This window comes from Hylobates moloch, unplaced genomic scaffold (genome assembly GCF_009828535.3).
Source record: "Hylobates moloch isolate HMO894 unplaced genomic scaffold, HMol_V3 SCAFFOLD_3, whole genome shotgun sequence".
Lineage (NCBI taxonomy): Eukaryota > Metazoa > Chordata > Mammalia > Primates > Hylobatidae > Hylobates > Hylobates moloch.
In genome coordinates this window covers 142,808,761-142,833,176 of record NW_026652278.1, presented here as the reverse complement: position 1 = coordinate 142,833,176, position 24,416 = coordinate 142,808,761, and the positions used below count along the sequence as shown (strand labels likewise).

General features: G+C 46.0%; 1 protein-coding gene and 1 long non-coding RNA gene across 7 annotated transcripts in view; one reads left to right on the top strand and one right to left on the bottom strand.

Annotated features, from left to right (window-relative positions):
* The window catches only part of GATB (glutamyl-tRNA amidotransferase subunit B), a 76,961-nt gene that overhangs the window by 48,156 nt on the left and 4,389 nt on the right, over nt 1–24,416 (top strand). For 2 of the 6 annotated variants that reach the window (XM_032148286.2, XM_032148273.2), the window contains 2 exons: nt 10,244–10,377; nt 19,090–19,201. The exons of 1 other annotated variant lie outside the window; for it this stretch is intronic. In XM_032148286.2, the coding sequence (XP_032004177.1) occupies nt 10,244–10,377; nt 19,090–19,201 (246 nt within the window). The remainder of the gene's footprint in view (nt 1–10,243; nt 10,378–19,089; nt 19,202–24,416) is intronic. 3 more of the 6 variants (XM_032148290.2, XM_032148280.2, XR_004247096.2) reach the window with 2 other exon arrangements.
* On the bottom strand, nt 18,283–23,327 carry LOC131383137 (uncharacterized). Its single transcript, XR_009212926.1, has 3 exons — nt 22,011–23,327; nt 20,402–20,524; nt 18,283–19,331 (listed from the first exon to the last, which is right to left on the bottom strand). It is a non-coding gene; the product is annotated as an uncharacterized LOC131383137 (long non-coding RNA).

Below are 24,416 nucleotides of genomic sequence, written 5' to 3'. Positions count from 1 at the left end.
AGATTTTTTGTAAGTTTTTTTTGCCTTCCAAGAATTTATACACACGCATGCACACACACACCCACACACGCACACACACACACACATACACACCACTACAATAACCAGCCCCCAGGACAGATTACACCAGATAGATGGATAATGTAGGATCAGGGCCCACAAGAGGTAGTGGCTAACTTGATTGGGAAAAAAAAAAGGGTGAATTTTTTGGCCGTTTTTGAAAGGACTTTTTTTGATACCTTAAAAACGTCCTTATTTTTATGGCTTGCAGATAATGTATTGGGTGATTAGTATTTTTCCTTTAAAGGGCTAGTACTTGAAATTTCCAAGATGAGTGAGATTAGAATGAGATAGGAATGGAAAGAGAATGATTCAGACAAATTGTTTTCCTGAAATTAGGCAGCCTGAGCCCTTTATGACTTTGTAATCATTGGAAGCTTCATTACTCATAACATACCCGAAAATGATATGTTCATGGTTTTTCCTGCCTTCATCAGAAACACAACAGATTGCTGAGAAGGGCAGATGCACAAATCTAATGAACCATCTTTCAATTTAAAGAGTGCCCAGGAGTATTCATTAAATAAATAGCAGTGGTGGAGGTGTGCTTTGCAGAGCTGCAACTCTGTGCTCCGTGTCTTTGGATTGCTTATTAAATTAAGCATTATGCACATGCCCACCCCCACGCACACCTCACCCACAAATGATGAAAAACTTCAGAATTTAACTCTAGTCTTTAATTTATCTTGTCATTTTATTGTGCAGTGAGCACCAAATTATTCTTAATATTTACAGAACTCTAATGTTATACTTTAGTGTCTACAACACACAATACCTGAAACAGTAGGTACTCCATGACTGGGTGGACAGACGGGTGAGTGAATGGGATGTTATCACAGCACACAGGAAGATCCTGGGAGAAGCAGTGTTCCTGATAAAAGCATCCCTGTTTCCAAAGGTCAGATACGTAAACCATGCTTTGACGACCCAGAGAATCATGGGGTATCTTGCCCCACCTAAAACTTCAAACTATTCAGCTAACCTTGCTTCTCTAGCTTATGTCAAGTTGCCTTGATTTCATATATATATATATATATATATATAATCGATTTTTTTTGTTTGTTTGTTTTTGAGACGGAGTCTCGCTTTGTCGCCTAGGCTGGAGTCCAGTGGCGCAATCTCGGCTCACTGCAAGCTCCGCCTCCCAGGTTCACGCCATTCTCCTGCCTCAGCCTCCCAAGTAGCTGGGACAGAAATCAAGGCAACTTGATTTTGTGTGTGTATGTATATAAATATATATATCAAGGCAACTTGACATAAGCTACAGAAGCAAGGTTAGCTTTTCTCTATATATAAATTTATGTATATTATAAAACATATACAGAAATATTTATGATTATAAAATTTATTATAAATGTAGGGGCTATAAGTGCAATTTTGATACATAGATATATTGCATAGTGTAAGTCTGGACTTACAGTGTAACCATCACCCAAATCATACACATTGTACCCACTAAGTATTTGTCATCCCTTATTCCCCTCCCACCCTTCCAAGTCTTCAGTGTCTGTTATTCCACACTCTGTGTCCCTGGGTACACATTTATCTCCCACTTATAAGTGAGAACATGTGGTATTTGATTTTCTGTTTCAGTGTCGTTTCACTTAAAATAGTGGCCTCCAGTTCATCCATGTTGTTGCAAAAGACATGATTCCATTCTTTTTTATAGCTGAATAATATTTCATTGTGTAGATATACCACAACTTCTTTATCCAGTCATCCATTGATGGATGCTTACGTTGATTCCATATCTTTACTATTGTGAATAGTGCTGTGATAAACACTTGCTTGCAGGTATCTTTTTTAAATGATGATTTCTTTTCCTTTGGCTAGATGCCCAGTAGTGGGATTGCTGGATTGAATGGTAGCTCTATTTGTAGTTCTTTAGGGAACCTCCATACTGTTTTCCATAGAGGCTGTACTAATTTACATTCCCAGCAACAGTATATGAGCGTTTCCTTTTCTCTACATGACCTCATTTGTAAAGATTAAAGAATAGAAATGTTGAAGCTGAAATCCAGGCATTAGGATTCTGAAAAAATGACAGAATCTAATAGCATAACAAGTTTTTCTCTGAGTCAGTATATCAGTAGTAGTTATTATAATAGAATGATCAGAATTATATGCATGTGCATTTTTCTTAGCAAAATCCTCCCCGGCTGATTTCTGTGGGGCATCTCTTCCTAAACTCTGCTTTACTTCACTCAGAGAACACAAAAGCATTGTAGCCATTTGCTTAAGCAGCCTAGAAAAGGCTGCCTGCTTCCAGCATCCTCTGCAATTCACATTGTACCACTTTTTAATCTATCCTTACAGCAACCCTCTGAGGCAGGGACTGCTGCTCTCCCCATTTACAGGTAGGGAAATGTAACCTCTTTGGTTCAATAACTTCCCCAAGCCCATATTGAGCCACGTTCAGATCATGCTGACTTCAAGGCCCAGGCTCTTCATTCCTAAGCTCTGCTGCCCGCTTGCATATATAATGTGCTATAATGTCAAACAGAAATAATGTTTTTAGTTAATTGCTGTTTGGGGTCACTTTTGTTTCATTAGTGGAGAAAACAGAGTTTTTACTTTTGTTAACATTCATACCACTAGCGTTTTGTGCAGCACAGTCACAGAACATAGATTCATTTAAAAGTTTTTACCACTTCTATTGGTTTTTAAGATGCCAGACTGCCCTATAAATAAACATAAAGTGCCATCCACTGAATTTAGTGAAAATCAGTCAACGCCAATGAAAAGCAGAAATCATGTCTATTTTCCAAGTGAAAAAATAAAGTTAGAAGTAAAGTAATATAAGCTGTCCTCTGCAGCTTTATTTATTTTGTTTCTTAAACCTTCTGCTGGAGGCACTTGAGTCCTGTCTAAATCACTGGGAAGTTCCAGGCAGTGACTCACACCTGTAATCCCAGCACTCTGGGAGGCCAAGGTGAGAGGATCACTTTTGGCCAGGATTTCGAGACCAGTTTGGGCAACAACATAGTGAGACCCCTGTCTCTACAAAAAAAAAAATTTAAATTAGCCAGGCATGGTGGCACACACGTGTAGTCCCAGCTACTCGGGAGGCTGAGGTGGGAAGATTGCTTGAGCCCAGGAATTTGAGGCTGTAGCGAGCTGTGGTCGTGCCACTGCAGTCCAGCCGGGGCAACAGAGAGAGACCTTGTCTCCAAAATTTAAAAAAAGAAAAAAGAATCTGAGGAGTGTCTCCACGTAGGGCAGAGTTTGTGGCATTTATGGCTTGATTTTGCCTGGTGCCTCCTGTCCTTCAAGCCTGGCACTTAATAGGAACTTGGTAGGAAACAGAGATGAGTTTGCAGGGCCCTGGCTGTGCATGAAGTCAGTGGATGGGAAGATCTGAAGCTCATCTGTGGGAGATCTCAGTGGAGGAAGCCAGAGCATCCCAAGTTGAGTGTTTCTTGAGGGCCTGCCACCTCTGACTGCAGTGCTGGATGCTAGTTCCAAATGTCAGTGCTTCAGCTTTTCCATGTCTCTCCGGAGCAGCCCTACAGGGCATTGGGTTAAAACACTGACTCGGGGACACCCTTGATTCCACATCTGACCTCTGACACTTCGGAGCTGGGAGGGCTCTGCAGGGTAACCAGAGCTGTTTCCCTCCCCATCTGAAAGAGGGGGCGATGACTCACTTACCCCAAAGATGACAGACACAGCCAAATCTTCACTGAATCTAAAAAAGCCTAAATATAGCAAAGCAGACTCCCAAGAATATGCCGCCAGGGAGAAGAGTGTTGACACCAAGCAACGTGCTAAAACAGTTCATTGAGAGCCACGAAAGGCAGGGCTGTAGAAACATCCAGCATGGCCCCAGTGAGACTGTAGGAAGATGTACTTGCGAGCCCTCGAGTCAGCACCCTGGGCTGCCGTATGCTTGTGTTTGTCTTTATAGTCAGCCTCAGGATGTGTCATCTTACTTACACAACTTCATTCTCTCCAGCTGATTCTTCCACTTTTAAAATCATAATCCTTTGTTTCTGACATCATGGAAAAGGTTAAGGTGTCTCCAAGGGACAAAGAAACAGAAAAGATATCATGACTACAGCTGGTTGTTAAGTGGATTGTTTTTCAAGAATTTTCCTTTAAGTGGCTAGTAAGCTAGAAATGACCAGGTTTGCTTTCTGGATGAATTGCCTATAAAATAATTTTCCATGATAAATATCTATATATCCCATATGTAATACTACTTTAAAGCTAATAGTATCTAAAAACATATTGACTGGTTTTAGACTGGCCAGACTTACTGAGGTGCAAAGTACTCACCTTCTAACTACTGTTGAAGGAAAATCTATTTGGTCAACATCGTCAGGCACCATATTTCAGCTCTGTGCAGTTTTCAAAATTGATTTTATTCTTCATTTTATAAAAACTGCATTCAGTGCTCGCTAGCTTAAGGGTGCTTTTACAGTGACTCTATACACTAGAAAAATAACCAATGTTTTGTTCTGGTAAAGTTGAATAAAAAGATGTATCATCTAACTCTACTTCTGTAAAACCAGCAGTTCATTTCTTTTGGATGCAAGGGATGAGGAGCTTTCGGAGGGGAAGATGCTCTGGGCTCAGAGCCATGTGACACCTCAGGATCCTGCCCAGTAGGGAGAGTGCAGGGAGGAGTAAAGTCCTGAGTGCCAGCCTTGGGGACCCACAGGGATTCTGTCCCCAATCCATACCAAAGCCCAATTTCCTGTGGAATAATTTCCTTTTCAGGATAAATATATATTATTTGAGGTTTCAGGCAGATCTTGGAGGAAAGGAGCAAATCCTCACTGCCTCTTTTGCTGTTTTTAAGCTCCAGCCAGAAAGCTCCTATTGAGCAACTCAGGTTCCTTCCATGTGGGGACGATTTGACAGTGGTGGTGTTAGGTGCGTTGGAATGTGACTACAATTGGAATTGATTTCTTGACAACACACTGCCTGTGTCCCATTCGTGCAGGTAGTCTTTTAGCGGTGCCAGTCTGCTGTCAGCTTGTAGTACCTGAATTATTTGGATTTTGATTATTCGGGGGAAGTTGTTATTCCCAAATTGGTTTCCTTCAGCATCTCCCCTGGAGTTACTGCATCTCAGAGGATGTAAAGTCATTTTCACATTAGTCTGAATATCCCCTGAATGGAACTGGTGCCTGAGTTGAACTCAAGATCTGTCTACTTTCCAGCTTTGCTGGGAACACAGCACAAGTGAAATGGTTGGGACCAAAGTTTTGCTCAGATTTTAGGGGCTCCTAAGCCCTGCTGGGGAAATGACCCAGGAATAAAAATTGTGGGCACCAAAACAGGGCCCTGGACCCCTAGTTCTGTGTTCCTTGGGAGAACACACCTGTGGTGTTTGTGGGTCCATTTCAGAGCCTCTGCAGATCCCTGTATTCTTGCCAGCAGCAGTGGAGGTTCTGCATTGGCACTCTCGAGGGGGGGGGTCGTGTTTCCTGTGCCAGCCTCACACCACCAATTAACTTTCGTTTGTTTTCTCCACTGACGAGGCCTCTGTAAATGAGTAATTTTTCTGTTCACAGGAGCACTCGCTGAAAGATTTTTGCAGCAGCTTCTTGTTTCTGTGAAAAGCAGAAGGGGCACCGATTCACATCACCCACCCAAGCCACCGCCCCACTGAACATTCCAGTCCTTAGCCTTGCCCTGACGCCTGCTTTCTGGCTGAGAGCCATTGCTGTCCTGGGCCTCTTTGCTTCATTGCCATCCCCAGCACTAGCATTTGGTGTTATTTTCAGGGCCATTTTTTTACATAGCTGTTGTATTTAAGTTTTGTTTTTCTCACTTTATAAGAATGACCAAATCCACAGGAATAATAAAACAGCAGAGCCTGCGTTGATACGCAGGTGATGAGCCTCCTCCAGCGTCTGCACAAATGCTCAGCAGCTGCTCAGCACCCCCGCCGCAAAGGGGATGGATGCAATTCCAGTGTGTGCCTCTACAAAATGACACATTGTGACGTGGGAGGGCCTTGTCCAGTGGAAACCCCTGTGGTTCCATCTGCAGATGCAGAGCCTCTGTATAGTCAGCAGCTCCCATCACAGGCATGACCTGCCCAGTTAGGTAGGAGTTACCCTATTAGAGGAATTAGAATGCAATAATAAATAAAATACAATATGCTTAATGCAATAATAAATACAATACAATATGCTTACATATTTCTCATAAAACAATATGAGAAATAACAAGATTTGTCTTGTTCAGGATTGTGCAGTGTCCAGGTCTGGGTGTGCTCGCAGGACCTTTTCTGGGGCAGCAGTAGTGTGGGGAGGGGATGCAGAGGCAAGGCGGGGCAGGAGAGCCGCAGAGGAGCTCCGGCTGCCCTCCATCCCTGGAACCCTGTATGGCCTGTGCAGTGGGCGTGCAGCTGTCTTCCTTCCTGCTCTGGGAACAGGTGTGTGTCATGCCACAGCTGAGTGCCACATGGCCTAGGTGTACACTGGCAAAGGCAGGAAGTAAACCTGCCATTTTCTCCTTCTGATTTCAAAGTTAATTTCCTTGCAACATTTTTAATACGTTAAGAACCTTTGAACAGCTGGCAGCTCTCAAATAAAATAATGGAAGTGTGGGAAAGCACTTTCTTCAGATGAGCTGGCTGCCTCCCATTGCGCCTGGCTCTCCTCGGTGCTCAGTTTCGGTCCCAGGCAGGCAAAGACCATGACCTTTCCTTCCTCAAAGGCAGTGCCATGCAGAGGTTAAAAGCACAAACTGCAGAGGTTTGGTCCTAGTTCTAGTGCTCTCTTGCTGTGGGACCTCAAGCAAGTTAGTGCCTCGTGTCCTCATCTGTAAAAGTCCTGAGAGCTCTGAACTCAGAGGGTTGTTGTTGGGATGAACTGAGGTAATGTGGAGAGAGTGCGTAGACGGTGCCTGGTGCCCATCACCGCTGCTGCTGTAACTCTGGTTATCACTGTCCTCAGCAGCAGCAGTAGCCTCACGCAGCCACGCACAGGGCCTGGTTCTGAGCTCTGTGTCTAGCAGATACTCTTGAGCACCTTTGACTAGCCCAGAATGGCTCATCTGGGGTCCCTTGTAGCTGTCGGAACGCTCCCTGTCACATAACCAGCTGTTCCTCAACTTGCATTCTTCTGGGCTGCTTTTCCTTCTCTGAGTCTGCCACTGGGCAGCTGGCTCTATCAGGTTTCCTTCTCATAAATAAATATAGTCCACCTCGTTTCTGGCCTATCATCAGCTTCACAGGGTGCGTGACTTAGAACAAGAAATGCAGTTGAGAAATCAGCCTTCATCCTGTTCCAACTGGAGAGTCTTCCAGTATTTGCATTTGATCATCTCTGAAGGTAGGATGCAGAAGACCGCTTCAAGGCAGGTTGCTTCCAGGGCCTAGTGCAGGGTAGACTGAGGTTCCTTCCCTAAGCAGGCAGTGGCGGTGAGCAGGTCCTTCTGCTTTGCCTCACACCAGCATTGATCACCTGACAAATCATTAGTAATAAAGGGTTCCTGTTAACATCTGAGAGGCGGAGCCAGTACTGGCTCTGGGTGTAATTCAGTGCTTTGGGAAATTTGATTAAAATGTGAAAAAGATGCTTCCCAGTCATAGAGCTGTGGAGACTGGCAGGTATTACACAAAAGACAGGACCGCTCATGCCTGCTGCTTTAGCCATCTCTGAAGGAACAATTAGAGTCGCAGTCAGCCAGGGGACTTGCCTGTCTGTGTCGCTGAAGTTACAGTTCTGTCGCATGTAGGGTAGATTCATCCTGAGTCGAAGGCTTGCTTGTTGCTTTTGAGGAGGACGTTAAAGGTCCCCTAATGCTGTGGCCTTTCTGCATTGCTCTTCATATGATTTTTATGTAAGGGAATTACCAGCTCACTGTTTTTCTGAGAAAACCAGATGGCTGCACTGACATGTTCACCAGAGACTCTGAGATTCGTGCCAAGCTTATTAGCATTTGCCAATCTCATGGAAAAACTAAGAAGACGAGGAAACTAGAATGTGTGTGTTTCTTCCCTGAGAAGCGGCTTCTGCTATGAAGAGCAGAGCAAGCAGCCCATGTGCAGCTTTTATTGATCCATCATTCCCTGGGTGGCTGCGGCTCAGCCTCCTTCAGCCCCGCTCCCTATAGCTCACCCCATCACCACCACAGATTTTCTTGTCTGCTTTAAATTGTGGACTGAAACTGTGTATCCCCTAGTGAAGTACAGTTCCAGCTCAGAGAGGCTTCATCACAGCACTGACATGAAAAGACAACAGAAATCTGACTTGCCGTGTTATCCATCCAATAAAAAAAACACCCAAGGGTAGAGGAATAGATATTCATCACGTCCCAGCAACTCAGCCAAGCCTGCGAGTTTAAGTGCAATATTTCTAGGTGGATTAAAAAACCCTTTCCCTGGCAAAGCAAAGAGTTCTCCTGACAGCTCATTTTACCAGTGGGCCAGCCTGTCTGGGTTAGAACAAAGGGAATTCTGCCCGTCTGATTTGGGCCAGGTAGCAGTTTTCTCCTTCCCCAGTGATTTGTGTACTATTGTGGAAGTTTGAATACTTTTCCATAAGTTAAGCAGAACTTCCTCTTCAAGTTGCCTGGCTCTGCCTTTATCTGTAGTCAAGCTTGGGCTGCTGAGGTGGCCTCTGCCCTGGTTTAGCATGAGCAGAATAACAGCACTGGCTTGAAAAGAGATTCAAGAGATGATTACAGGATTATTCAGTAGGCTTGTCACCAGAGAATTTATCTGTTACAAAGAACATGTGGGGTTTTTTATTATTATGGAATTTCTGCTGTGCCCGTGTGTGTATTCCAGCAGCTACAATAGCTACACTTGGAGAGCACTTTTGTCAGTATATCTTGCTTCTTCCCAGTATCTCATTTTTTCCAGAAAATTCTTTTGGTTAATGAAGGGTCTCTGAAAGGAGCAGGGGTAGGAGCCTTAGGTGCAGTGTGAACTTAAAAGGAATATTTCAAGAAAAGTGTAGTTTGATTTGAATTTCCATGGGTAAGGGAAATCTACTACTTAAAATGTATATCCTCTGAATTTGGAAATTTCAGCCTTCCCTTTCTGAGCAGCACAGTTTTTATTTTTCTTATTGAAATAGTAGGGATGGACTTAGCTAAATTTCTTGATTGTGTCAAAACTATCTGAACTGGCAGCAAGCTGTAGTATAGAACCTGGTAAGTGCCTCAGGGCTGGTCATATGCATAGTTGTGGCAGTTGCAATATTTAAAGGTGAACATGGTATGATAAGAATGCGTGCTTGTGTGTGATTTCCAACACACATACATGCTGATGGGAGACACCAATTCCATCTGCTGATATTAGGTTGGTGCAAAAGTAATTGCGGTTCTTGCCATTGAAAGGTGGCAAAACTGCAGTTACTTTTGCACCAACCTAACACTGAGCAGCTGCCATGGCCCAGCTTGGACTTAGCTGTAGCTGTATCGTGAACAGGGAGAGCATGGCCGTGACTCGTGGGGCTGACAGTTCAGAGGGGGAGAAGTGGTACAGTCTTGATGACACAAGTCTCCAGCTGATCATTTTCCCAGAATACGGTGAGAGGCAGGGCCTCTTGTACCTGGCCCAGCTCAGAAGGCTGGGAGGCTGCTGCCCCCTCCACCTGTTATTAAGTGGCCTAAGTAGGTCACATGTGCCCATGTTCTCCCTCATTTTGAAAACATTTCAGAACCATTCCTGTCTACTTCTTGTCATGATGTGAAAATCAGTACAGGTATGATCCACTTTTGATTTTTCAGAGGTAGAATATTCTGTTTGTTCTTTCTTGATTTTGCTTTGTTTTTTACCCTCTTTTCTAGCAATTACTGGGACTTCAGCAGAGGACAGGCCTGGAAAGAAAAGGGGAATTAAAGTCAGGCCAAACATTTTAGGCCCAGTGTACAGCTCAGGAATGGAGATTGCAGGTTACACACAGCAGACACGGAGAAAGCAAGTGAGTTTGGGGGATGTGGAATTTCACCGTCCCTCCGGTCTGCAAAGTCAGGGCTCTCTAAAATGTGTTTATCCTTTTGAGAAAATGCTATGTAAATGCACACTGACAGTAGTAGAATAGTTGTCATTAGCTGAAAGTGATCAGAATTTTCTGGTGACATCTCATGGTTTAGCAAAGAAAAAGTGGCTGTCTCAGAGGAGGCAAAGGGTGACAGTTTCAGATTTGCCTTCAGAATGCTGATCTTTCATTTTTGGGGAGGCTTTATGTAATTTTCTTTTTTTTTTTAACAGAACGAAGTCGGCCTACTGGAGTTCTTCCAAAATGTGATAAAAGAAACTAGGGCAGAGCCAAAAAGGGTGACTAGTTGGGTCCTCAACACTTTTCTGGGCTATTTAAAGCAACAGAACCTCGCTGTCAGTGAGAGGTGAGTGAGGTCTGGGATTTCTTTCTTCCTTTGTGATGAGCTCTGTCCAGAAGTGCTGGAAATAGGGCAGGTCCATTTTTTGGCTACCCCTGTTCTCCCTCAGGATATCCTGACATGACACAAACATCCCCTGTGGATTCCACATTCTAAATATGTTCTCTAGCCCATGTAAAAATGTATTTATTCCTTCAAATCTGTGACTGTACACTGTCCTCTGCACTGTGTCAGAGGTTGGGGGCACGAAGATGAATGAGACAGACATTTACAAACTTGTGGAGGATACAGATGTGTAAGGAAACAGCCACCCCAGGGTGATCCTGTCGTGCCAGAAGCATGCATGGGGTGCTGGGAATGCACAAAAAGGGAAGCTGAACAGAGGCTGGGGAACCAACCAGGGCTCCCCTCGGGAGGGGATGTTTGAGCCATGCCCTGAAGCACTAGGGAGAGCGCCCCGCAGTGGGAGGGACAGATCGTGCAGACAAAGCAGAGTGCGAAGCTCAGAGAGCAGCACAGCAGGCTCAGGAACGCCAGAAGCTGCAGGGGCCGGAGGCAGGCAGGTGGGAATGGTAGGGACAGAGCCGCGGAGATGACCAAGGGCCACCTGGAGAACTGTGTCTGCCTTTATCACCAGCTCTTGACAGCCATAGACCACAAGCTCATACCAGTTTCACACTGAGGAAATGCAGTGTGTCTCACTCATCTCAGGCCACTATAACAACGTTCCACAGACTGGGTGGCTTCAGCAACATGTCTTTCCCATGATTTTGGAGGTGGGGAAGGTCCAGGATCCAGGTGCCAGCTGATGCCTTCCTGGGTGAAGCCCTCTGCCTGGCTTGCAGATGTCCTCACAGGGCAGGCAGGAGTTGAGGGGCGAAACAGGAAGGGGGAGGGAGAGAAGGCCCTCTGGTCTCTTCTTACAGGATCCCCATTCCCACCATGGGGACCATACCCTCGTGACCTCTTCTAGACCTCATTACTCCTCCAGGGCCCCATCCCCTAAAACCATCGCGCTTCAATATAGGAATTTGGGGTGGGACACAAATATTCAGCATCTGAGAGCAGAGTAGAAGCAGGAATTCCATTTAGGAACCTCTTTCAGGAATGCGGATGAGAAATGCCCAGGCCTGAGCCAAGGTGGCAGCGGCTGAGCTGAAGTGAGCTAGGCCAAGTTGAGAGCAATTATCTCAATTGGCACAACTTCCAGATTTCTTGCTTGGGCAGAGGTGAAACAGAGGGCAGACTTTTTCAATGTAGGAGGAGCTAAAGGAAAAGGAATAAACTGTATAGGCCGGGGGTGAGGGAAGATGCCATATTCCATTTCAGACGTGCTGACTTTGAGCTGCCTGTAGGACAGACATCGCCCCCAAGATCTATGAGTCTGCAGCTGATAAGATCTTGGGGAGGTTTGCAGTTGAGAGTTCTCTCGTTGGTTCGTTATTCAGCTCATGTTCACTTAGCCTCTGCTGTGTGCTAAGCTCCGTGCCCAGCATGAGAAGCACAGTTCCCGGGACAGACACCGGCCCTGAATCAAAGGACAGGCAGCCTTGAAGCTGGTGGCTACAGTCAGTGACAAGGGTGCTCTGAGAGGGGAAGAAGGTAGCAGCTAAGCTAAGACCTGAGGAGAGGATGAGCAGGGACAGGCCAAGGTTGACACGGAAAAGTGTTCCAGGCGTGGGGAACAGCACGTGGAGAAATCTGAGGTGAGTCTAGGCATGAGAGTTTGGGGAATCCAGGGACACAGCACAGCATAAGTGGAACATGGACTTAGCAGCGTCTGTACTTGGAGCTGTTGGACAGATGAGAACTTTCAGGGTGGGTGCAGCGTGCCAGGGTGGCTGGGGAACAAACCTGAGGCTCTCTAGCCTTTAATTGGGAAGCGTGGGCAGAGAAGGAAATGGAGGCACGATGGTACAGAAGTAGAAGGAAAACCAGGAAACCGGTAGGGGGGGCGGCTGGTGACACAGAAGCCAAGGGAAAGGCAGGTTTCAAGAAGGAAAGAATGAGCAGTAGGTGTCACTGTGGGGCGTCAGGAAGAGAGTTCCCTCGGAGCACATAGGCAGGCAGGTAGCAGGGCCCTTGCAAGGTCCTGGGGCAGGGGGAGCCCAGGCTTGGTGGGTGTGTCATTGTCTCAGCAGCATCCCGGTGAGTGAAGACAGACAGATATTGACAAATAACTCCCAACAGTTGTTTGCTCAAATAAGTTAACTCTAGATGGTGTCAACTCCATGTTCAGCTGCTGGCTATGAATGCACACATCCATGTGTTAGTGTGGCCCGGGTGTTAGTTCCCTTCCCGACTCGGCTGCTTGGCTTGCATGAGTTCCCCCTCTGACCCTCAGTTTCCTCACTGTAAAATGAAAATGGCAGGACGTGCCTCAGAGAGCTTTTGAGGGGAAAATTCACAGTGCCTGGCACATTGTGGGCCTCGGTGTTAGCCACCTTCTCTTTGCCAGGGTGCTGTGCTAAATATCAAAGCACCTGCCACCCTCCTGAACTCCTGTGGCATCTGCTGCCTCTTTATCTTTTTTTTGTTTTGATTTGTTTTGTTTTGTTTTGTTTTGTTTTTTAGACAGTCTCACCCTGTCACCCAGGCTAGAGTGCAGTGGCACGATCTTTGCTCACTGCAACCTCCACCTCCCAGTTTCAAGCGATTCTCCAGTCTCAGCCTCCTGAGTAGCTGAGATTACAAGCACCTGCCACCACACGCAGCTAATTTTCGTATTTTTTTAGTAGAGACAGGGTTTCACCATATTGGCCAGACTGGTCTCGAACTCCTGACCTCAAGTAATCCGCCCGCCTTGGCCTCCCAAAGTGCTGGGATTACAGGCGTGAGCCACCGCACCCGGCCTGCCTCTTGGTCTTTCATCCCTCACCCGGGCTTGCCCTCTCCATTCAGAAATTCTGCTGTTGGTGCTGAAAATGCTGTGGTTGTTCTGTGGAGGCAGGAGCTGTGCTGAAGAGTTTATGGATGGGGTGCAGCTCTACCAGAGCCCTCAAGGCTGGACAGGATTTGGTGAGGGAGAGGGCAGTGCCTACCTGGAGCCCAGGTGCAGGAGTGGCAAAGAACTGGCATGATTGGGAAGGAGAGGAACGTAGCTTGCAGGAGCAGAGGGTGGAAAGCGGCCAAGAGGTGTGGCTGTGTGCAGAGCCAGAGCTGAGCCAGAATAGGGGGCCTCTGGAATGTCAGGAAGATTCAGCCGTGAACCCATCAGGTGCAGAGCCCCACTCTACGGTGTGTGGGGGATGACCAGGTCCCGGTTGTAGCCCCACAGGTGCTGTCAGCCTCCTGAGGAGGACTAGAACTTGTGCATCAGAATTTTAATTCAAGGCAGAATGGGATGCTTCCAGTGTTAGAAGTAGACACAGTGCAGTGGGAACAGAGAGGAGGGAGATTCACACCAGCCAGAAGATTCCAGAAAAGCTCCAAGAAGATGACGTGTTTGTGCTTCTGGAGGAAATAGAAATTTCTTAGCTTTAAACTTACGGTTTTTCTATGTTGTTGGTTAAAATGTGTGGAATTGCTGAACTTTAGTCTTGGAAGAGACCTTAGGGATCTTCAGCTCTTTCATTTAGCAGATGAGGAAATGGAGGCCCTAGGAAATAAGGTGACTTGTCTCACATGGCACAGCCACAAAGACTGGAAGCCAAGTCGCCTGGCTTGTGATCGGCTTCTTTATATGTTGGTCTGTGAAGTTAGGGGTTTAACAGTCATTTTGGTGGCCTCTAAAGGAGCTGACAGATAAATTAGCCTGTTGAGTGGACCTGGAGTCCCTGGTATTTACCCAAGAAGTTCATAAGCAGTAAAGTTTTAAGAACTGAAGGGTACCCAATTCTAAATAAAAGTAGGCTTGGTTGTTCCAAAATCAAGTAAAGAGGAATCAGGCAACAGTTCTGTTTTACAGTTTAAATGGAACAAGGACTGAGAAGCCAAAACCAAATCATAGCAGCTCTTTTCCTACACAGTTCAAAGAACGTTTAGCTGGACTGCTATACTAGGCTGCCCATAGAGCAAACATTAATTAATGAACAGCCTCAGCTACTAGGGCTAATGTTTCCAGAGCTTAGAAGGGCAGTAGCTGCAAAACTAGCTATAGTCTCATAGTGATACCCAGGCAAGGAACACTCTGGAGATCAAATTGGTAGAGAATGATTATGTGAATTAGCATTCATCTGTAAAGACCTCTCAGAAGACCGATGTTTGAAGGGTCCAACCTCTTGTTGAACTTGGCTTTTTAATTGAGTATATTGCTTGAAAGGTTGGTTTATTTGGTTAACAGCTTCTGAATTATGAGTAACAGATTTGGTTAGTTAAGAAAGTGGACATTGTAAATTTCCTGAGCAAGTATTTTGTGGTAAAATTAGGCAGGTACAGCTATCCAGTTGTCCAAGCCAGTTGAGTGCCCCAGTGTTTCAGGTGAGCTGCGGACAACAATTCCTGAGCACTGGAGCAGGGAAGGATTTTAAACCAAGAAGGGACTGGAGACAAGAGGAAGATGTGTCCCACAGCATGAAATGTAGGATAGCATCCAAGGATGGGCTGCAAGCATTGGAAACCTGTTGAGCTCACTGTGGCCAGACCCACAGCAAGTCAGAAGTGGTGGTGTTGGGAATGCAGAGGGAAGGATGGCTGTAATTAATGTTTGGAAGAATCACTAGGATCTGGTAATAAGGTACTAGATTTTTCAGGGAGTAGGTGATGAATAAAGCAAAGACAACATGATAATCTGCATTCTGATACCTAGAAGCATGGTGCTGTCATTGGAGACAGAAGATGGGTGGTGGGAAATGCAGAGGAGCTGGTCTGTGAGGAAGACAAGTTTGGCTTAGGATAAGGATTGGGAAACTATAGCATGTCAGCCTCTGGCCTGTTTCTGTAGAGCCTGTGACTAAGAATTGCTTTTATCTTTGTTAAAACAAAGAAGCATATGTGACAGAGGGCACTCACCAAGCCTCAAATATGCGCACCCTAGCTCTTTCCAGAAGTTTGCCGTCCTGGTTTAGAGCACATTGTCTGGGTGTGAACGGGGCCTCTCAGGACGTGGTTGACGTCAGCCAGGGAGAGAAATGGGACCTGAGGCAGCAGCGGCAGCCCTGAGCATCCTCCTCACGGCTAGGGGTCAAGTCAGAGGACCCAGCAAGAGGGTACCAGAGCCACCTGGCATGAACTGGCAAGGAGCAACAGAGGGACAGGCAAGGAAGAGGAGGAGATTCCAGAGGCCTAAGAAGGGGGTTTCACAAGGAGCTTTCGGTGCAGCCCCAGGAGTCAGGGTGCAGCGGGATGGGGAGAAGCTGAATGTTTGGCCACAAGCGAGGGGGGTGATTTTTAAGAGAAGAGCTTCTGTAGAGTGATAGGCACAGAATCTAGATGGCATGTGCTTACACAGGGTAGGTCGTAGTCACTGGTGCTAGATCGTTATTGTTAAAATAAAGCAAGAAACTGGGCAGATGCAAGTGACTGCAAGGTCAGCCAAAGGCATTGTCAAGACAGGGATGGTCAGAGCATTTGTGAAGCTGTGAGATTCAAGCCACAGGACACGGGAAACCAGCATCTTTGGTTTGGAGGAGTGGAAAGAGGGGTTCTGAGCAGGGGTGGAGGGGTTGTTTGATGGAAGAGGAGGAGGAGAGTGCCCTAGGAAATTCTCAACCGTGGCTCAGCTGATGTCCTTGTGAAATGGGAGGTGAGGGCATGTGCAGAGGAGGGGAGCAGAAGGGGGCTGCCTGGAACAGGCGCTTGGTGGGATGCCAGCTAGGGGTACTGCAAAATCTGTGAGGTGAACACAGAATCCTTGTGCGCAGCAGGTACCATCTGGAGGCGCAGGTACCACCTGGAGGCCCAAGTCCCAATGTCTTCCTTCTTCTTGCATCCTGTTTTAACAGAAGCAGAGAAGGTGGACTTTGGGCCTGAGATAAGCCTGGGGATTGGGACAGGCAGCACGGTTCACGGGGGGTCGGGGGTGGTTGTAGAAGCACCAGTGTTGTCTGCTCTCATCCAAGCAGGAGATGGAGCTGTGATCCTGAATGAGCTCTGAGGGACTGGACAAATTTTGGAGCTTTGAAAGAGCCCCTTTCCCCTCCTCTGTCGAACCGCGGCCTCAGAAAATGGGAGGGAAAAGAGCAGCACACAGAGCTGAAGGATGCGGTGTCAGTTTCTTCTTCAGCGGAGATGCACTCACTGTCCGGAAACCAGTATTACCTGACAGCAGCAAATTAGTAGCCTGTGCTGCTGCTGCTGCCATTGCGTGTTGAGTCTGAGGGTTTATTTATTTAGCCAATGAGTGGGGTCTTTCAGGGTCTGTGTGACGGGTACTGATCTTTGTCATCATCTGGCTCAAGTTTAGCCCTGGCATATGTGGAATTAACATGTGCAGTCTGCCAGACATCCTATGGGTGTGAGGAAGCCTGTGACACAAATATGATGACCTACTGTGTGACAGGCATTGTAGGGACAGAAAAGTGATGGAGAAATCCCAAGTGTGATTACGTCAGTGGAAAGATTATGTAGTCTAAATTTATGACCCAACTGATGAATTGAGTCCTTAGATGAATTTCTCAAAGGCGACGTTATTTTTAGTTATTTTTGTTCCTTTTCTGTCCCTCTCCACCCCTACATCTTTTATGTCATTGCTGTGGTCTGAATGTTCGGATCCTCCCCCAAATTCCTGTGTTGAAATCCTGCCCCCTAAGGTGATGGGGTGAGGAAATGGGACCTTTGGTGGGCGATTAGGTCGTGAGGGAGGGGCCTTTATGAGTGGGATTAGCACCCTCATCAGAGAAACTTCTGAGAGCTCCCTCGCTCCTTCCACCACGTGTGGACACAGCAAGAAGGTGCCACCAGTGAGAAAGTGGACCCTCACTAGACATGGAATCTGCCAGCACCTTTATCTTGGACTTGCCAGCCTCCAGAGCAGAAATAAAGTTTCCATGGTTTATAAGCCACGTCGTCTTTGGTACTAACCTGTTAGAGCAGCCCAAACAGACCAAGGCAATCATCGACTCATATGGGGCTAGGGACCTTATCTTTTGCACGCTCAAGAAATCCAGTTCCACCTCAGTGCTTATTATGGGTTCTGCACACAATCTGCATTCTAAGATAATGGGCCTTGTATTTTCTAGGATTGCAGAACATCCAGGCAACCCACACTTTTAGAAAAACCAGCCTGCCTTTTACTTGTCAGTAAAGGTAGGAGGTTTATTAGTTTGTTTAGCAGCCCGCTGCCTCTCTTCCTTTTGAGGTTTAATCAGGGTGGTTCACAGATGTTCTGAATACCAATTTAGTAACACCAGATATTCTCCAAACCTAAGTTTCACTTGGAATTGCCTTTTAGTCATACTTTGGGATAAACAGACACTTAAAGGATGATGGGCTGCCTCTGTACATCAGCTGTTTTAAGTGGACAGCCCCAATAGGGTTTCACTGCACTTGAATTAGAGTACAGTAAGTCACCTGGTTGACGCGCACTCCATTGGTTTGGAGCGCGGGGAATCGGCATAGGGACTAAGTTGTAGTTTCCTTTGTATTTTCTAAGCACATCCAAAGAAATTAATTGTGCATGATGGGAACCAAGACTTAAATAGAAGATGTTTTCAAGTGGCATGAGGCATTTCAGAAGCCCTCATTTACACAGTGTAACACTAATGTGCTATTGATGTCATTCCTACCTTTTTAAAACCAGTCCCCAAATGATCTCAGATAGACAGCATTTCATGAGCCTGGTTGCCATAAATACAGGTTGAGTATCCCTAACCTGGAAATCCAAAATGCTTCAAAATCTAAAACTTTTTGAGCATTGACGATGGTGCGCAAAGGAAATGCTCATTGGAGCATTTCAGATTTTAGACTTTCGGATTAGGGATGCTAAACTGGTAAGTATAATGCAAATATTCCAAAATCCAAAAATATCCAAAATTGGAAACACTTCTGGTCCCAAGTATTTCAGATAAGGTATACTCAACCTGTATTTAGAAGTCAGAAAACCATACATTTTAAAAGAAATAGTTTGTAATTCACTGTTGTCTTTTCCATAATGTAGGTACTCACCCCTACCATTAATTCACCTTCAAGTGAATTAATGACACTTCGCTGTTTCACTATGCTTGGGTGCCCCTGACCTTTTATATCATAGGATATTGGCAATTAAGTCACATCCTAGAAATATAGGTATAGTGGATTCTAGGCCCTTTTGTGTCCAGAAAGCTGTGTGAGCCTGGAGAAGAGAGTTATGTATCAGGTTCCTGAGAATGAATGAAAATGTGGCTGGTAGTCATTGTGTTCCCTTGCAGAAAATCTCTTACAATTTAAAGGAATTTATATTTGCACAGAAACACTCAGAAACGTGACTTTGTTAGCTGGGTTTTTTTTTTTAAAGTAATTTTTAGGCTGATCTTTCAGTTGAAAATATTTAATTACTGGAGTTTGTTTTCCCTTTCCTGTTGTGGTTCATGAATTTTGCAGCCACCTCCTTTTCTTGACTAATTACACTGAGCAGTTGTCTGTTGCTACAACTTCTGCCAAACAGCTGTTATTGTTGGGTGGTGAAAGAACACTAGTCACAAAAATTTGTTATATCCTAAGATATAAAATAAATAAGTAAAATAAAAGAGAGCCCAGTTGGCCTGCTGTTTTCATCCCTAGGCGTGGGTCTGATATTTGCCCCCACGAGAGCAAGTGTTCTGATTCTGAACAGCCATTCATTGATGCCCTGACAGTGTGCAGTGTAAATGTGTTTTCTCTTTTGGGGGCCACCAGTCCTGTCACACCCTCTGCACTCGCTGAGCTTCTTGACCTGCTGGACAGCAGAACGATTTCTTCATCAGCAGCTAAACAGGTATGTCCACACTCCCGACAGCTTCTGACTGTGCCACTGTCCCAAGAAATGTTTTCTGTGACACCCAAATGCCATCACTGAGTGACTTTCATCATGGAAGTATTAAATGCTAGTAGTAATGTTTTTAATGCTGAAAGGTAGAAACATTTTATTTAGCAAGGATATGAAGCCAATATGTGCAATGCAGGCAGTTTGCTTCTCGCCATCATCGCTAACCTGGGGAAATAGCTATTGTCTGGTCTTGCCCTGAACATCTCCGCCTGACATGTCTCCCCTAGCCCTTTTACACCTGAGAACTTTCCCTCGTGCCCAAGGCAGCCTCAGCTCAGCTCTCAGCCTGCTGGGGCTCTTCTCCCGCCCCCACACCGCCTCCCAGCCAGTCCCAGGGCTCCCTTGTCCCTGCTGCATGGTTGCCCTTGGAGAGTCTGTCCTCAGCAAGGAGGGTGAAGTCAGACTGTGCACTTTGTAGATAAAATGTTACAGACATGCCCAGTGTGTGAAAACTCAGAAAAATAGCATCATCCTAAGCAGGCTTTTGTCTGTCTGTACCTCTGCCTAAGTGCTGGGCGGGTGAAAGACTCGTGGAATTCAGAAAATTCTTACAAATGCATACCCAGAAGGCCGGGCACAGTGGCTCATGCCTGTAATCCCAGCACTTTGGGAGGCTGAGGCGGGTGGATCACAAGGTCAGGAGTTTTGAGACCAGCCTGGTCAACATGGCAAAACCCCATCTCTACTAAAAATACAAAAATTAGCTGAGTGTGGTGGCGGGCACCTGTAATCCCAGTTACTTGGGAGGCTGATACAGGAGAATCACTTCAACTAGGGAGGTGGAGGTTGCAGTGAGCCAAGATCATTGCGCCACTGCACTCCAGCCTGAGTGAAGAGCGAGACTCTGTCTCGAAAAACAAAAACAAAACAAAAAAAAAACACATAACCAGAAAGATCAAGAACACCAAGGCAGCTGCCTCATCTCAGCTTCAGAGATCGCAGCTGTCAATGCTTCAGCCAGAAGTTTAATGTTATTTTAATGGTGCCTTTTGCATGTAACCTTTATTTGAACCGACAGTAGTAGCAGGTTACAAAGGGAGGCTTGGGGAAAGTGGCTGCTTTGGGATAACTATGAGGCATCATAGCGCGTGCACCGGGCTGGGTGCTGTGAAACTGGAGACAGGACTAATAAAAGCTCTGTTTACCCACCTCGAGTTAGGCTGTCAACTACAGGGACCTCACCGTGTTTGGGAAAGGCTCTTGCTTGTCTGGATGTCAGGGGAATACAAATGTTTATGACAATGCTCAGCAGTTGCAGGAAGATTAGATGGCCTGAGGGCAGGAAAAAACACTTTATATATATAATATTTTTTTTTTTTTTTTTTTAAGAGAAGAGCTTCTGTAGAGTGATAGGCACAGAATCCAGATGGCATGTGCTTACACAGGGTAGGTAGTAGCCACTGGTGCTAGATCGTTATTGTTAAAATAAGGCAAGAAACTATATATATATAGAACACATGAATTATTGTACGTGAAATGAAAGAAGGGAAAAACCTTCCCCTTTTCCTACTCATCCTGCCCCACAACACAACAGAACAAAACACCTAGTGCGGTGAATAAGATAGTTCCAGTAAGAAGAAATGGGAAATGTTGGAAGACGCTGACAGCTGGGTTCAGATGTAGGGACGCTTTCAGATTTTATCAGCTTCCAGCATGTTTAAAGGAGGTGGCTTCTGTGAGGCAGTCAAGCGAAAATACAAGCCTGGCTAGAAGGGTGTCTAGTGTGTGTTGCTTAAGGGGGTTCCCGTTATGTATCATTGCCTTGGGGTTTTTTTGTTTTTCTACCTTTTGTTTTCTGTTTTTAGGAAATTACTGATTTTCTGGGGGAAAGTAATATATGTTGATTAAAAAATATAAGTAATGTAGAAAAACAAAGATTCTCAGGTTCTACCACCTTGAAATAACTACCTTTAATATTAGATGAACATCATGAAGGAAGAAGGGGGAGGAGGGAGGAAGGAAGGATAGCAATAAAGACTTTCAAAAACTGGCCGGGCGCGGTGGCTCAGGCTTGTAATCCCAGCACTTTGGGAGGTCGAGGCGGGCGGATCACGAGGTCAGGAGATGGAGACCACCGTGAAACCCTGTCTCTACTAAAAATACAAAAAATTAGCTGGGCGTGGTGGCGGGTGCCTGTAGTCCCAGCTACTCGGAGAGGCTGAGGCAGGAGAATGGCGTGAACCCGGGAGGCAGAGCTTGCAGTGAGCCGAGATCGCGCCACTGCACTCCAGCCTGGGCAACAGAGCGAGACTCCGTCTCAAAAAAAAAAAAAAAAAGACTTTCAAAAACTGAAGTTATGGCGTACTTTTTTTTAGTTTATTTATTATTATTTATTATATAGTGTCCTGAACATTTTATCTGGATATTTTATGTATTTATTGACTTTATATTATTTATTTATTTTTATTTTATCTGGACATTTTATGAAAATTACATCTGTGTTGTGGCACGCATCAGTCCTTCACCCCTTTTTAGGGCTAAATGGGGCTGCTCGTCTGCCGAGCCCCTCCACCATTGTATGGACACAGTCCATTTTGTCTGTCCATTCGTCAGTTGATGGACATTTGAGTTGTTTCCACATTTTGGCTATTAGGAATAATGCAGCCTTAAACACTCATGTACAAGTTTTTGCACATAGGCTGGGTGTATACCTATAGGAATGGAATTTCTGGGTCATATGGTAATGCTGTGTTTCATTCATATAATGAGGAAGTGCCAGACTGTATTCTAAAATGGCCACACCATCTTACAGTCTCACCTGCGTGTGCCAGGTTCCAGTTGCTCCATGTCCTCACCAGCACTTGTTATTGTCCATCTTTTTGATTCTATAGCCATCCTAGTGGGTGTGAAGTCATATCAGGGAGGATTTGATTTGCATTTCCATAATCTGTTGAGAATATTTTTGTATCTTATAGTGTACTTTTTTAAAAAAGAAAAAATGTGTTACAGATATTTTTTTCCAAATTTAATAGAAGAGTCCAAGCATGGCTTGGGTTTTAGAAAGCTGTGAGCCAGAACAGAGACTCTCTGATCCTACTGGTTATTAGTATTGCCTCTGGCAGAACTGGAAGAGGCTCCATTAAGTGATTAGATAGATGACCAGGGGATAAGGAAGAAAGGTGACTGAGTGACTGACTCCTAGGGATGACAGACACACAGAAAGAAGAATGCTGTCCTGAGAGCAGAATTCCAAATTCCAAAGAACCTCCCACTTTGTGCTCTAATTGGTTATGAATCTGCCTGTGTCTCACCCACTTCCTTGTGCATTATCTTCATTCCTTCTGCCTTTCACTGCACCCTCCTCCCAGGTGTCCTGTCAGTGCTCCCGACATTTACAAACCTCATCCCTTCAGCACCCCAGAGCCAGGGGAGTTAAGAGGTTGCTGCCACAAAGCAGCCCTGTTCTTCAGAATCAGAAATAGAAGCTGGGAAATTATATATCATCATGAGCAGTTATCTCCTGGGAACTGTAGACAAAAGCATCCCGTGTGCCCCTCACAAGACCCAGGCTGTGTATTGAAGTGGCAGGTGGCACCCTGTCTCCTCCCCTCATTAAAGACAGGGTCAGCGTGGACACATCAGACTCCCAAACTGTCAGAGTTACAGCTAACTTGAAAACAGCCTCCCAGGATTCCCAAGCCTCTTGTGCCTCGCCCTGGATGTTGTCCAGACAGCTGGTCAGTCATGGTTCAAGGGAAATCGTATGGGGTGTAGGTGTACGAAGGAGATCCTTCGTACCCATCTGGAAACATGCAGATGATCCACCATCCCCTGAGGATCATCCAGTTAACGTTTCTGGAATTGGGTGCCGCAGAGATGGAAATCGCGTTTAACACACAAGCGTTCCATAATAACCAATCTCTTGTCTACTTTGTGGTCTGCTTTAAAGAGAAATCGCCAAAAACCTTTTAATGTACAAAATGTTATATATCATGCACCAAAGCTGTATTACAAATGACTAGATGTCTTTTTCTCTCTTTTAGTGCTTCAGTTATCTGGACAGTTTACTGGGCCCCGCTTTCTTACGGGCTTGGGTTGATGTTTGTGCCTTTCTAGAAAAGTAACCTCTCACAATACTTGCCTTTGACCAAAAAGGGGACTCCCTTCTCTGTAACTGTCACAGCTCCCTCCCTGCCATGTCCCTTGAACAGGTCTTTCCTCCATATCCTGACCTTGGAAACCCAGGACAGGCAAGGAGAGGTTAGAGGCTTGTGTGCTTTCCTTCAAGATACTTCAAAAATAGCTTTAGCTAGAAACGGGTGGCAGTTAAGAGGGTGTGTAAATTCAGTCCTCAGGGAACCAAAGGCCGAGTCTCTGCCCCATGTGTCAGAGCCGGCTCCAGTGTCTGTGTGTGATGGGGAGTTCCCAGCTTGCATTACCCAGTACTCCTGGTCAGCCATTTATTAACACAGAGGACCAGTACTGTGCTAGAAATTCCTTGTTACGTCTGTTTGTCTTGGGTAGGCAGCAGCAGGGCCTGGGAGCTGTGCTCCTGGCTGGAAACAGTTGCACTTGGATATCACTTCTCAGGGTGTGATTAAACACAGACAAAAGCTGAGGATTTATGCTGCAGCACAGGGCTCGGCAGCCACAGAGGCCACTCGGAGCGTCAAGAGGGCCAGGAGCAGGAGAGTCTGGCCTGGAGACAGGGCCGCGCCACTACCACCCAGTGGCTGTCACCCTCCTGGACTCCAGCCAGGAGTGCACAATCCTTGTCTTAAATAGGACTGAGCAGAGGATGGGACAACCGGTGTCTGTTGTATAAGCCTAGGGGGCTGGGGACTGGGGGCCTCGACTGTCATGGCCACTGCACTAATTTGTGGAGTTAACTAACATTATGTATTCTAACTCTGGGAGGAAAGGACATTTCAGCCACCGGGCTCCCATGTGTTCCAGGAGGCTGCTGAAGTTTCTCTAGCATCACTGCTTGGTACCACCCCGCCTGGCCCTCCTTCTGGGGCAGCAGCCAGCCTCTGCGTTTGAAGGCATCTGTCCTAGAGGTGCATTGCTTCTCCTTGTGAATGGTGTGATTGGAAGTGATCCCCAACCACTCCGCCACTCCGCCCAGGCAAATCCAGCCAGCATTCGAGCTGTGGGTCCCGTCAGGCAGAGGCTGGCTCGCTGGCCAGCCTGCTCAGGGTCTGCCGTGTGCTTCCTGCCGCAG